The sequence below is a fragment of the Trichechus manatus genome, unplaced genomic scaffold (genome assembly GCF_000243295.1).
Source record: "Trichechus manatus latirostris isolate Lorelei unplaced genomic scaffold, TriManLat1.0 scaffold00084, whole genome shotgun sequence".
NCBI classification, from domain to species: Eukaryota; Metazoa; Chordata; class Mammalia; order Sirenia; family Trichechidae; genus Trichechus; species Trichechus manatus.
This window is the reverse complement of record NW_004444020.1, coordinates 8,588,966-8,604,230: the sequence shown is the minus strand read 5'-3', so window position 1 is coordinate 8,604,230 and position 15,265 is coordinate 8,588,966. Positions and strand designations below refer to the sequence as shown.

General features: G+C 37.3%; 1 protein-coding gene across 5 annotated transcripts in view; it reads right to left on the bottom strand.

The window, feature by feature from the left end:
- Nucleotides 1–15,265, bottom strand: part of NCK1 (NCK adaptor protein 1) — a 113,328-nt gene that overhangs the window by 10,817 nt on the left and 87,246 nt on the right. For 3 of the 5 annotated variants that reach the window (XM_023735993.1, XM_023735992.1, XM_023735990.1), the window contains exon 2: nt 12,877–13,120. In XM_023735993.1, coding sequence (XP_023591761.1) covers nt 12,877–13,102 — 226 coding nt within the window. In that variant the 5' untranslated portion in view covers nt 13,103–13,120. Of the gene's footprint in view, nt 1–9,207; nt 9,409–12,876; nt 13,602–15,265 lie in introns of those variants that run through there. The other 2 variants (XM_004381429.2, XM_004381430.3) reach the window with 2 other exon arrangements.

Below are 15,265 nucleotides of genomic sequence, written 5' to 3'. Positions count from 1 at the left end.
TGCCTTGGTAATTTTCTTTTGAGGTCTAGCCTATATGGGGTTCGTTGAGCTTCCTGGATGGTCAGCTTTTCATCTTCCATGATACAGAGAAAGTTTTGTCAGCAATTCTTCAGTGATCCTCTCTGTGTTTTCTGTTTTCTCCCCCTGTTCTGAAACTCCGATCACTCGCAGATTTTTGCTTTTGATTGTATCCCAAATAATTTTCAGGGTTTCTTCATTTTTCTTCATTCTTTTTTCTGATTTTTCCTCAGAGTTGTAGCCAAGTGTTTGTCTTCAATTTTGCTGATCCTATCTTCCACTGTTTCAAACCTGCTCCTCAGCCGTTCTATGACACTGTCCATTTATGAAATCTTGTTTATCTTTTGGATTTCTGTTTTTGTATGATTTCTAGCTATGAATTTATTTTAGCAATTTGTTCCTGTATTATTTTCTTGAATTCTTCCACTTTTAGCCTGTATTTTCCATCATTTTGTCTATCTGTTCCTCATTTTTGTCTGCTTTTTGCTTCAACTCTTAGATAATTCTGAATATTCGAGATTTGAATTTCCTATCAGGTCTAGTGCCTTTTCTTCTACCGGAAAGTCATCTCGTGTTTTATTCTGGACACCTACTGGAACCATCCTGTCCTATTTTTGTAAATGTTTTGATACTGTCTGCTGTCTTCGGGACATTCAGTAGTTATTTTCCTTGTTTATTATTTTTAGATCTGTTTGTTTCGCTCTGCTTTTTTGTTTTATTTGGTTACGTCTGAGCAGGCAGGCTGTGCATTCTTTGTTGTTTGCTCATCTGTGGGCATGATACTTTTCACCTCCTTTTCCAATGGGCAGGGTTACTCAGGTATGGTACAGCAGGGCAAGTCCAGCTGAAGGGAAGTTGCTAGGATAGGTTTTTTGTGGCACGTACCAGAGCTGACAGTGCAGACTGGGAATCAGTGCATGGCAGGTTCCAGTAGGCGGTGCCTGTGCTGCTTGGGAGTGTGATGTTCAGCGCACGGTGCAGGTAGGCAGGAAGGAGGGGGTAGATTGTGATATGCAGAGCTAAAATGGGTACGGGAAAAACAAGACAGAGGAGAGAGGAACAGGAGCAAAAACATACACACAAACAAAAAAGAGTGCTAAGCGAGCTTGCTATTGGAGAAATGAGACTGAGAAATGGGGAAAAACAAAAATGAAAAAAAGAAAAAGTAAAAAAATCAATCGAGAAACTGGAAATGAAGAAAGACAAAAAGGGAATAAGAGAGGAAAACTAAACAAAGAAATGAAAAAAAAAAACCCAAAAACAAATTAAAAAAACATGTAAAAAAGGAATGCCCCCAGGGATGTCCCTGTGTGTCTACAAAAAGTAAGGGAGTAGCTTCCAAGCCGGGTGGTACTGCCCAGCTAGGAGGGAATCCAAAACCAAGAAAAGGAAAACAAAACAAACAAATCAAAACAGAACAAATCAGAATAAACAAACAAAAAAGCTCTGGGGGGTCCCACGAGTGCGGCAGCACGGGCCAGGAAGCAGTTTCACAGTCAAGTGGTGTTTCGCAGCCTTTCTGGAAGAAGCAAAGATGGTGCATGGAGCCAGGTATTTGAGAAAAAGGAGGGGAAGCTGGTAAGAGGTAAGGAAGAAATCTAAAGTGGAAAAAAGCAACACCAGCAACCACTAAATGGCACTCAGGGAGCTCGCCAGTGCGAGCAGACAGAATCCAAGCGGCACTGGGGGTAAGCTCATGCTTCTCGGCCAACAGACTGTAGCTACATGAAGCAGAAGAGGCTAAGTGGGAGTGAAGAAGGATGGGGGGGTGGGAAAGCCTATATCGTGTGTTACTGGTTGTTCTGTCTCCTGCTGGAATCTCCATGAAGCTGTCTTCTCATACCTCCTGTTCGCTAATCTCTGACAGGAGTCCAAGATGGCAGATCCGTGCTGTGGTAGCTCATAGGGGACCTCTGCATTTCTCTCTCCTCACTCTCTGTTCTCTGTCAGTTTCTTATCCCATTCGGTGCTTGGCTGAGTTCCTTATCTCTTCACTTGATGCTTAGGATTTCAGGAATGACGTGTGATTCTGTTTGACTTAGTTTTTCAGATCTTTGCTGTGGAGGGACGGTGTGGTGGTTCTGACTATAGCGCCATGTTGCCTGGAAGTCCCCCATTTGCTTTTTTAGCTGTCAGACCTAGGCTTTAGAGTGCTCACGTCTAGATTTTAAAATTTACTACAAAGCTACAGTAATCAAAATAGTGCAATACTAGCATAAGATTAGACATATAGATCAATGCATAGAACTGAGAATCCTAAAATAAACCTATACATCTATAGTCAATTGATTTTCAACAAGGGTGCCAAGACCACCATTCAATGGGGCAAGAATGGTCTCTTTGACAAGTAATGTTGGGACAACTCGATCTCTACCTGCAAAAGAATGAAGTTGGGCTCTTACCTCACATTGTAACACTAAAATTAACCCAAAATGGATCAAAGACTAAATGTAAGAGCTAAAACCATGAAAGTCTTACAAGAAAACATAGAAGTAAATATTTTAAGAAACAAATCTTTATGACTTTAAACTTGGCAATGGGTTCTTAGATATGACACCAAAAGCACAAACAACACAACAAAAAATAGATAAGTTAGATATCATCAAAATTAAAAACATTTATCAATGGACACTACGAAGAAAGTAAAAAGACAACTTACAGAACTGGGAGAAAATCTTTGCAAATCGTATTTCTGGCAAGGGTCTAGTATACAGAATATATAAAGAACTCTTAGAAATCAACAACACAAAGACAAGCAACCCAATTAAAAAAATGGGCAAATGACTTGAACAGTTATTTCTCCAAAAAAGATATAGAAATGACCAGCAAGCACATGAAGAGGCTCGACATCATTAGTCATCGGGGAAATGCTAATCAAAACAATGATATACCACTTCACAATATTAGAATGGTGATCAAAAAGAAGGAAAATAACAAGTGTTGGTGAGGATGCAGAGAAACTGAGACCCTCATATAATGTTGGTGTTCATGTAAAATGGTGCAGTCACAATTCCTCAAAAAGCTAAACACAGAATTACTATATGACCCAGCAACTGCATTCCTACGTATATATCCAGAAGAACTGAAAACAGGGACTCCAACAAATACACACAAATGTTCATAGTAGCACTCTTTACAAAAGCCAAAGGGTGGAAACAACCTAAATGTCCACCAACAGATGAGTGCATAAACCAATTGTGATTATACACAATGGGATACTATTCAGCCATGAAAAGGAATAAAGTACTGATACATGCTACAACATGGATGAACCTTGAAAACTTTATGCTAAGCAAGTGAAAAAAGCCAGACATAAAACAGTCACCTACTGCAGACTTCTATTTATATGAATATCCAGAATAAATAGACCCATAAAGACAAAAAGCAGACTGGTGGTTGCCAGGGGCTGGAGAAAGGAGGTAATGTAGAGTAACTGCTTAGTAGGCATGGGATTTCCTTTTGGAGTAATGAAAATATTTTAGAACTAGATAGAGATAATGACTGTACAACATTGTTAAAGTATTAAATACCACTCAATTATATACTTTAAAGTGGTTAAGTTTATGTTAGGCAAATTTTATCTCAATAAAAAGCTTTTTAAAGTTCAACATCAATTCCTTAGAATCATCTTACCATATCTGTTCCCCGCCAACACTTTCCATTCCCACTATTCCCACTCTAGTTCAGGACTGTTATATCGTGCCTGAGTCTCCAATAAATTCCTAACTAGTTTCCTTATCAATCCAATCTCTCCCAGCTTCAAACCCTCATCACTATCAACCAGTCTAATCTTCCTATAAATACAGCTCCAATCACATTACTCCACTGCTCAAAAGACAACAGTGCCTCTTTCACTGCCTAACAAATGAAGAGAAATCTTTGCATACAACCTAGGAACCTATCTATATTGTCCTCAGCCTTCCTTTCCAGGATTATTATATGGAATATTGATAAAAGCACAGACCTTGAAATCAGCCGTTGGGTTCAAATCCCAGCTCTATCACTTACTAGCTGTGTTACCTTGAGCAAGCTTTTTCACTTTTCTGAGCTTAGAAATGGAGAAAACACCATTTACCTCATGATAATTGAATAATGTACAGAGCATAGTGCATATATAATGTTTTTTAAAAAGTATCTTTCTACAATACCCTGCATCAGATCTATCCTAGATTCTAATAAAAATGGACTACTTGAAATCCCAAGAATGTTCCCACCTTCATGATTCAGTTTACCTTGTCTGCTAGTTATGCCCCAAAACCGTATCATATCTTCCAAATCATAACTTCCACCTTTCAAAAACACCCACTCAAGAAGTACAATCACAACTTATTAATCTTCCTGATGCATGTTTCTCAACATCCTTAATTTCCCACCTCCACCCCTAGTGATACATAAGCTCTCCTTTCTTTAAAAATCCTATTATCAATTTGTACATCTGAGGTACTTGTAATCATAGCTTTTCCTGTATTTGTTTTCTAAGCCCACCTACTATAGCATAAGCTTCCAGAGGGGACTGTTCCATGTCTCACTGAACTTTTGCATTTCCTATAGCAGCTAGAACTGTACACATAGCAGACAATAAATGTTTGTCAAATTCAATAAAACTGAATATAAAAAAAATTTAAACCCCAAAATAAAGACTAGTCCCAAATCAGTTTTTAATTCTGGAAAACATAATATAAAGAGAAATTAAACATAATAAAAGGAATGAAACAGTTATTGGACATTAAGTCCCAAGGGGGGAAAACACCAAAAACTATGTGTTTTAATCTTATAAGACCAAAAACATTTCAGGGAACGAACATACCCTTAGAATATTTGTTTTCTATACAACACGAAGCCCTCTCTGATCTCTCTTTTAAGCATTTCTTCAGCCTCATACCTACTTCTCCCTGGCACACTGATGCTACAACTAATGCTACAGCCACATCAAGCTCCTTAGTTACTAAATACCCTGTGCCTTTACACGTGATGTTCTTCTGCCTCAAGCACTGCTCATCGTCATTCAAGACTCAGACGAGTATCTCCTCACTGAAGATTTCTCTCCCTAAAACAATGTCTTGTTTGAACATATTTCTACTATAACACTCAACACTGTGTATACCATGATTAGTTTCCTTGAGTTCAAACACCATTTTCTTAACTGTCTCTCTATCCCCGGTGCCTGGCCCATACTAAGTGTTCCATTAATGTTTACCACATGAGTGACTGAATAAATGCATAGGTAAACAAATATTCCTAGTCAGAAGGTTATGCTATTCCCGTTTACCATTCTTTAAGAAGGGGCAGTTTATTGCCCTTTGTTTCTATTGCTAGAAAATGGTTTTCCAATCTCCTGCTATCAATGAGATGGATGATGATGTTGTTAGCTGCCTCCAAGTCGGTCCCTTACTAGTGGTGACCCCATGCACAATGGAATGAAACATTGCCCAGTCCTGCGCCATCCCCATGATCAGTTGTGGATTGGACCACTGTGATCCATAGGGTTTTCACTGGCTGATTTTTGGAAGATCTCCAGGCCTTTCTCCCTAGTTGGTCTTCATCTGGAAGCTCCACTGAAACCTGTTCAGCATCATAGCAACACGCAAACCTCTGCCAACAGGTATATATTGGCCATGAGTTGAACCCCGGTCTTCCACAATGAGACAGCAGATGCTCATCAGCCTGAGACCAAAAGAACTAGATTGGTGCCCAGCCACCACCAATGAACGTCCTGACAGGGAACACAACAGAGGGTCCCTGATGGAGCAGTAGAACAATGGGATGCAGAACTCAAATTCTAGTAAGACTAGACTTAATGGTCTGACTGAGACTGGAGGCGCCCCGGAAAGCATGGCCCCTGGTCTATCACTCCAGAACTAAAACAATTTCCGAAGCCAACTCTTCAGACAGGGATTAGACTGGACTGTGGGACATAAAGTGATACTTGTGAAGAATATGCCTCTTAGTCAAGTAGATACAAGGAACCAAAGGGGCAGTTTCTGTCCATAGGTGAGATGGGCAGGCAGAGAGTTAGGAGCTGGCTGAATGTTCATGGGGAATCAGGGGCGGAGGGGAGGAGTGTGCTGTCGCAGAATGGGGTGAGCGGTTGGGGTCTCATAACAATGTATGTAAAAAAAAAAAAATTCTGTATGGAAGACTCACTTGAAATGTAAATTTCATTTAATTACAACAATAAAAAATTTAAATAAAAAGACTTGACGAAGTTACACAAATGTAATTAGTATCTCTTAGTTTCTAAATTATATTATGATCACCAACAATAGCTCCACAAACAATGGTCTCCCTCAGATCAAATGATCATCTTTTCTAAATTCTTCCCAACCTCTCAGTTAGTTCACAACCATCTTCTTCATCCCAATTAGTCCCTTTGAATCAATCCCTTTTAATCCACTGCTTATCTGACTTTAATTTCTCTACTCCTTAGTCACAAAGGGTCCAGTAAGAAAACTCTTAACAAAAGAGATCCTAAGTTTGAATTTTAGTTCTGCTACTTACTTGCTGTATGATTTTAGTCAAGTTATTTTATCTTCTATGAACTCCAGTTCGTTTGTAAAATGGTGATGTGTAGTACCTACCTCAAAATTTTTGTACATTATTTTTAGAAGTCTTTATGTAAAGCACTAAGCACAGTGCATAGCACACAGCAGGTACTCAATAAATGACAGTTATTATTTTCCTAGTCCCTGGTACAGTTTTAAAAATTACTTAAACCTTCATTATTCCATTACATAGCTAGACCAGACCAGCACTGGATGTAGGTGGTAAATGCTCTGCTCTAGAACACTGCAGATAGGAGGAGAAGCACAACTCTGAGGCAGTCATTTTCATCCTTAACCTTTAATTGTTAGTAAAGCCTCCAAACTTCCCATCACTCTTATCCACTAATCTTACTTCCCTCTTCCCACAGCACTGTTTCTTAAACACAATACATTATAAACTCCTAAAAAGCTTTTAAGAAGTTGGTTAATCATTGTGAATATTCCATCTTCACATGATAATTGTCCCCTTCTGAGGCAAATCTTTGTACTCATAAGGACTTCTTATGTACTCGGGTTTCCAAATCCTTGATACACTAGATAGCAATATTTGGAAGCAACTGAGTTTCTCAATAACATTGTTAAAATACATCTATCCAAAGTAGATAAACTACTTCATGTTTTATTTGGCCAGCACAACCTATAAGGGAGGTATTTCTTCCCTTCACCTGACTACTTTATAGACTTCAATCAATACCACCATGGACTGTGTTGAGATTTTTTTTCATATCTACATTACCACAACAGCTCTTACTAAATCTTTTACTCAAGTAAACTGCTGCCAGGCCAGATTACAATGTTTTCAATTCCTTTTTAAAACTCAATGCAGTATTTTATTTTTCTGTTCATAATCATCTTGTTTACCCTAGCTTTTAGCTTCCAAAAATATTTCTGAATCCAGTGTATTAGTGATTGCTTTCAATACTAGGTTTTCCTTACTTTAAGCATGATATCTTTCCTTCATCTAAATCACTAAGTAAATGTTCAGCAGAATGGGACCAAAGAAAATATTACCTCTTCTTCTAATTCCTTAGACCAAAAAAACAAACCTGTTGCCATTGAGTTGATTCCGACTCACAGCAAGCCTATAGGAGGGAGCAGAACTGCCTCATGGGATTTCCAAGGAGAAAGTGATAGATTTGAACTGTTGACCTTTTGGCTAGCAGCCAAGCTCTAAACCACTGCACCATCAGAGCTTCTAATTGATTAGTAAATTATAATTCTGTTCATGTGTTCTTTTTCTCCAAAACCAGTCTTCTCCCTCATGGATTTCCCCTGATTTCTATGACACGTGTAAGACTGTTCAGTCGTTTACCAGAACTATAAGACTTTTAGAGTTAGAAGGGACTTTCCAGGATCCTCTAGTCTCGCTCAACTCACTGCTTTACAAATAAAAAACAGGAAATCAAGGAAGTTTAACTACATATACTAGGTCACGTGACTAGTTAGTGTATATCTGGGAGCAGAACTAAGGAATTTCAACTCAACAAACGTATAATGTTCTTTCCATTTATGTATTTCATCTATCTCAAATAAAATACATAACTAATTTTTATTATTCTGTTTGATCTAAAACAATGCATTCTTTTGTTTTTAAAGCTATTCTTTTGGCTACCACACCAGGAGCAAATATGCTGTTTCATCTACTTTTTATGTCTGTTCAGGGAGTAATGGGTGAGTAGCCCGTGTCTACTCAGACAAGCTGACCAGCAAAATAAATGTTAAGTTTGGGGGGTGCCATAGGAATTCAGGAAAGTCATAGTTTGGTTACAAATCTCAAAATCCTGAACCTCAATCTACAGATGCATTTCAAATTAACTATCAACCTGCTAGAATTCAATAGAAAGAATAATTTTATCACTGTACTGATAAGATGATGTACTGAATCACTGTATCAACGATACAGTATTTTTTTTATATCATTTCTGGTTGATTTATGGTCAATATCACTTAAAACCAAACCTAGATATGAAACCCACTGTATTATTAATAATAACAACTGCCTTGGCCTTTCTACCATGAAAGGTAATGATCTGTGAGTGGCTTACAGTAAAAATATGTTAACAAATGAATAAAAAATAAAAATGTTAAAAAATGAATACAGTAAGTTGTTTAAAAGGAAAACTAGGTAAACTTTCTGAAAATGGAAATGCAAAGATCTGAAAAAATCAACAACTCCCAGAAACAGATATTCCAGAGAAACTGACCAGGCCGTCAAAGCTAACTAAAGAAACAAACGACAGCTTTCATATTACCACACTCTTTTTCAATGAAATACTTGCTCCTTTTCCATTTTGCCCTTTTCCCTAGAATCTTTCGACAGGTTACTCTGTTTCCTTAGATTCCTTATACATAAGTAACTTCTACAACAATTCCTCTGTTCATTTTTATAGAAATACCATGTGAAATTGCTCAAGCAGATCATTTAAAAATTATTTTACTTATGAAAAATCAAAACAAATATTATTTGACATATCACCTATTATTTAGCTTATATTTCATAAACACCACAAAGCATCAGATTCTCCAGACCAGAAACCCACCAGATTCTCCCCAATGGAGTCTTTTTCCTTTAAATTCACAAAGGTGAAAACTCTAATTCAAAAACCACAATAGGAAAACTATGGATTTAATAAACAGATTAACTTACTGAAAAAATCTTTAAAGACGTTTAACCAATCCATTTTGAATAAAAATCCAATGTTCTCTTTTGTCAGTTTGTTACAAAGCTCTGGATAATTTTCAGTGAGCTTCCTGGTCTGTCTTACAACACTGAAACTTCCCACACCCAATCCATGTGACTTGGCCCACACCCAGGCAATAGGAAGTTTCTCTGTGGCTTCTCTCTTTAAAAAAAAAAAAAAAAAAAAATTCCCCCTAAACTATGAAAGAACCTAAAAAACAAGTGTATGACAGTCACAAATGCGACCTATTATTCAGACTTATTTTGGAAGAAGCTTTAAAGCATATACTTTTCCAACAGTTAAAAATATATTTAAGCATTCACTCTTTGTTTTCTCCTTTTTCTTCTTTCAATGTTTCCACCAGCACAATCATTGCAAAGCAAATCCGTTAATTACATGGGATGTTTAAGTTACCAAAAAGGAGCGCAAAAATTCTGAGAAAGAGGAGAAGGCTGACTGATGCAAAAGTTGGACTAAAATCATCATCATAGAACCCCCAAGATTATGGCCCTATGACACACTCTCCTGACTTGGAACTAAAGCCATTCCCAGAGACCATCTTTCAACCAAACAATAGACAAGCCTATAAAATAAACAGTAACACCCAAGAGAAATGTGTTCCTTAGAACAAACAATTATACAAGATCAAAAGGATATTTGCCCAAAAGCAAAGACAAGAAGGCAGAGGAAGGGGTAGAAAATCCGAAGAAGGAAACTGGAACCCAGGGCAGAAACGGGGAGAATGCCGATGCATTGTAGGGAATGCAAAGTAATGGAACACTTCATGTACAAACTATCGAATGGGAAACTAATTTGCTCTGCGAACTTTCACCTAAAGCACAAAAAAAAATTTTTTTAAAAAGATTAGACCCATAGGACAAAACGAGACTAAAGGGGCACACCAACCGAGGGGCAAGGACTAGATGGCAGGAGGGGACAGGAAAGCTGGTAATAGGGAACCCAAGGTTGACAAGGGAGAGTACTGACATGTCATGGGGTGTTAACCAATGTCATAAAACAATATATGTACTGTTTAATGAGAATCTAGTTCGTTCTATAAAACTTCATTCAAAGTACAAAAAAAAAAAAAAATAACAATAGGAGAAACTGTGCAGAGGAGAGAGGGAATATGTGAGAACTCTATGCACAATTTTCCTGTAAACCTAAAACTACTCTAAAAATTAAAATGTATTTCTTTTTTAAAAAATCATAATTATACAGGTTAACTATAAATCTGTAACTTAAAACAATGTTCCTAAACAGCCTGGAATACAGGTAGCAATAACCGCAATATAGTAATAAAGTTAACAGAAATTTTCTAAAACTTAAATATATATATAAAGTCTTGCTAAAACTGTCTCAATGATATCGGAAAACAGTAATTAAAGTTTGTTAGAATAACAAATAATAAAAATTGTAATTTGGCTTTTAAAAAGTACATGCAATAGTATCTAAAACTGAGATTATTTCCTCTTTGCTTGATAAAGTTAGTTTTTTTCACTCTCTTTTGTTAACTGTCACATCTGCTCCAGTCCCGGGATACGAGTATCCTTTTTGAAAGGAACAAATAAATCTGGGTATGGCCCTAGTCCTTTCTGTGCCTTTATCACTATCAGACATATTTTCTTGACAAAAGTTACCTTAATTTTCCCCAATATCACTAATCAACATGTTTTAAACAAATATCCAATATTTATAAAATCAGAAATATTCCTGATTCTAACTCTGATCTCTTCAACTGTTCAAGGGAAACTTTTCTGTCTTCCATTCAAAAACCATTAAAAATAATGGTCTTATTTATAAAACCTTAAAATCTGAAGGAAAAAAAACCAGTTACCCAGATACAGTAGTTAAATGTCACGGCGAAAATTCAGATTGATAACTCTCTACTAAATCACCTTTACAATACTAGAAAATGTTTTTAGCTCGGAAACCAAGATTCTGGTATTTTATATCTTACGTTTTGAATTGTACCGTTTTTTAGCTTTTGCTATTTAAAACTGGTTAAAAATGTTAGATTTGTCTCCTACTGCTGACAGTTAAAAGGACACTCTAATTTAAAATAATAATGTCGAATAAAAAATTACTAATATAAAGCAGTTAGTCAATAATCTTTCATATCTGTCAGTCATCTACACTGCTCCCAAATTATTTTTGCAACAAGAAATTTTACTTTCTTTTCTACACATATGTAAAGCATGCTTGCCTGAATACCAAAAATGAAATTCTGTTCCTCCCAATTCCTTCCTGTTAGCCAAGGAGTTTAACAGAAAAAAAAAAAAAAAAAAAGAGGCCAGTCCTCCTGTGTGCATTTTCTTCCTTCCTATCAGCTCAGCCAAGCCCAAGGGGAAGCAGGCTTCACCGTTTCTGGCCCTAATAGAGGGTCTCTAAAAATACAAAACTTTTTACCTACTTAGAAACAAACTCAATGCCATCAAGTCAATTCCGACTAATAGTAACCCTACAGGACGGAGGAGAACTGCCCCATTGGGTTTCCAAGGCTGTGATTTTTACGGAAGGAAACAGACTGCCACATCGTTCTCCTGCGAAGCAGTTGGTGGGTTTGAACCACAGTTACCTTTCGGTTAGCAGCCAAGCCAGCGGGGCTCCTCTAAAGGAAGAAAGAAGGTAACACAGAGAAACAAAGTAGGAAAGAAATCAGCTCTGCACATGCTGATCTACAGTAATGATCCACAGTTTAAAACTCTTATCAAATAAAAGAATGAAATGGTGGTTTGTTTTTAAAAACTAAAATTCAGAATGTAACCTGCTAGGCATTAAAATACAACAATGTGCCATCATAAGTAAGTTGCCTTGATACCAAGGAGGCAATACTGCATCTCTCTCCATGCATCCTTGCCTCAATTATGAGCAGAATTTGCCTGTAAGTCTCCGTCTTAGCTATCAAGTGCCACTATAATGGATACCACAAGTTGGTAGCTTTAACCAACAGAAATTTATTTTCTCACAGTTTAGGAGGCTAGAAGTCTGAATTCAGAGCACTGGCTCTAGGGGAAGGCTCCCTCTGTTTGCTATGGGGGAAGAAATCCTTATCCCAGCTTCTGCAGCCAGCCATTCCTGGAGTACCTGGGCTTGTAGACTCTTGAGATAGTGTTGGTCTTCCCTATGTCTACTTTCTTCTTTGCCTAATCTGCTCTTTTACATCTCAGAAATGACTGGTTTAAGACACACCCCACACCGATATGGCCTCGCTAACATAATAAAACCCTATTCCCAAATGGGATAATATCTACAAGTACAGGAGTTCAGATTTACAACACATATTTTGGGGTGACACAATTCAATCCGTAACAGCTTCTGAATTCCAGTAGACACTCATAGTTCCACAGTTCTAGAAGGTCAATTAGTTCTGCTAATTAACACCACTCTGGCTTGACCCTTGAACTCAGACGAGATCTACCTGCTTAGATTTGCAAAAACTACCATGACTTTCACTGGTCTCCTGGCTTGAAAATCTACCATGACACAAACTTACCTTGCCTGGCTGGAATTCCAATTCCTGACCTTTTCAAGCCAGTTCCGCCCCACTGCTGCCAAGATTTTATACAAACAACTAAGCTCCGGAATCCATTTAAAAGAAAGTTGTTTTTGTTTTTAATACAAAAACAACTTACCTAACGTATCCTTTAAGTTTTTTACAATAGATGCTTTCCGAGCACTGTTTTTCCTTTCCACATAGTTAGAAGGCACAAAACCCGTTTTATTCATGGAATTTCGAACTCGCCACCAGGACTTAGAATCATCCAGAAGCCACAATCTTTCATTCTTCTTGATATCCAGCTCTTGTTCTTGTTGGGCCACATAATCAAATTTGGCTACTACCACGACTTCTTCTGCCATCTTTCAGCAGCTTCAGCACTGTAAACACATAGAAAATATTTTTACTTAAGATTAGGGTAGTAGTCTACATGTTTTTTATGAAACACATCTAAAAATCTTAGAACATTAAAAGGGTTGAAAGCAAAAATAGAGAAAACAAAAGTAAGGGAAGGAAAACCTGAACAGAGCCCAGACTTTGGGAAAGCTGAGGAGGATAGAATTTGCGGGCCACAGTACAAGAGAAGAGAAAACTACACCAAGAAAGAGTTTTCAGAAATCTTCATGAGGCCCCTTGAGTCTGTGGCTGAATATTGATTTACTAATACATAAAATAAAATCTTCTGAAGCTCGGCTAAAAACAACTTCCAGAGAAAGAATAACTGCTAGAGAACTATAAGCTGGGCAATTATAAGAGCTAACAGAAGGCCCTGAATTGTTTGAGTTCTCACCAGCCAGAAGAAAGGAGCCACTTTGAATACAGAGCATTCAGCAGAGACCTCAAAAAAGACATGGCTGGGTAGTGGGGCTAAAGAGTCCCAGAGAGCCCTAGCATTGTAAGCAAGTTTAAAAACAATTCTTGAAACTACCAAACTGATCCACATATAATTTGTCTACCACAACAAAGTCCAACAGTCTTCAAAAGGAGACAACAAAATCCAGACACACAACACAAAATTCTCCATGCCCCCTCCCCCCTGAAGAAAACTGAACCCATTGCCATCAAGTTGATTCTGACTCATGATGACCCTATATACCCAGGCTCCAATAAAAAACTAGTAGATATGCCAATGAGCAAGAAAACATGACCTGAAACAAGGGTGGGGGGGCGGTTCACAGTAATAGACCCAGATATGATGGAATAAGCAAACTAGGAGATTGAAACAATTATGTGCTCAAGGATGTAAAGGAAAGCAAGAAGACATAGAAGATTTAGAAAAAGAAACAGAACAAAACATCACTGGAACAAATCTCCCATGCAGAAAAATTCCAAATAATTTACATAGAAACTCCCCTACAAGGAGGCAGCACATAATTCCTACACCTTAGTGAAGACTGTGTATAGTAACATCCTTCAAAGAGTACAATATAGAAAAAGGGATAACTTTACAGTGGAAAAATCTGACAAACACTATCTTAGCCAGGTGATCAATGTTAACGTTAACAGTGATAAACCATGTTGACAGTATGTACCCTTAATACGATGATGTGATGAGAATGACACTATACCTCCATGGTCCTTCTCCCCAAAAAAACTTACATAATCCCTCTAAATCATGGGGGGAAAAAATCAGCTAAATAAAAATTGAGGTACAATCTACGAAATACCTAACCAATATTTCTCAAAACAGTCAACGTCATCAACAAGAAAAATCTCAGAGACTATCACAGTCAAAAAGTGCCTATGGAGACAATATATACAATATATACTTCTCGGGTTGGGATGATGAACAGAAAAAGGATACTAGGTAAAATTAAGGAAATCTGCATAAAGTGTGGAATTTAGTTAATTAAAAAACAAAAAAAGACAAATACTAACCAAAAGAAAGCTGATATAGCTGTATTAACACCATACAAAATAACTTTACGACAAAAACCATTACTAGCAAGAAAAAACCTCACTACACAATGATAAAAGTTTCTATTCAATAGTCTAAGCTTATATTACCTAATAGCATAGTTTTAAAATAAATAGATGGATAGAACCACATGGAGAAATTGACAAATCCATTGTCACAGAGGACAATTTTCAACATATTTATCTCTGTAATAAAGAGATCAAGGAGACAAAAAAATTAATAAGGATAGAAAACAAATGACACTATAACCAGTAAGTTGAATCTAATAGATATATACGAACATTACCTCCAACAAATAGAGAATACAAGTGGAACATATACAAAAATCGATCCAATGCTAGGCCATAAAGTCTTAACACCTTTCATGTAACTGGTAACCTACAACTATGTGGAGATATGTGCCATTAAAATAGGGATGTATAAAGGCCTCTATGCTGCACAACATGTTGAGACTTGTCCCCAACATGTTGAGACTTGTCACGACTTGTTTTTCCAAACCCGTTGCTGATTGGCTTGTTTACCTGAATTCCTCCTCCTCCACTGCCCGAAACTTATTGTTATTCACCCAAAGCCCATTGTTCTGTTATTTGCTTCACTGTTTGCTGTA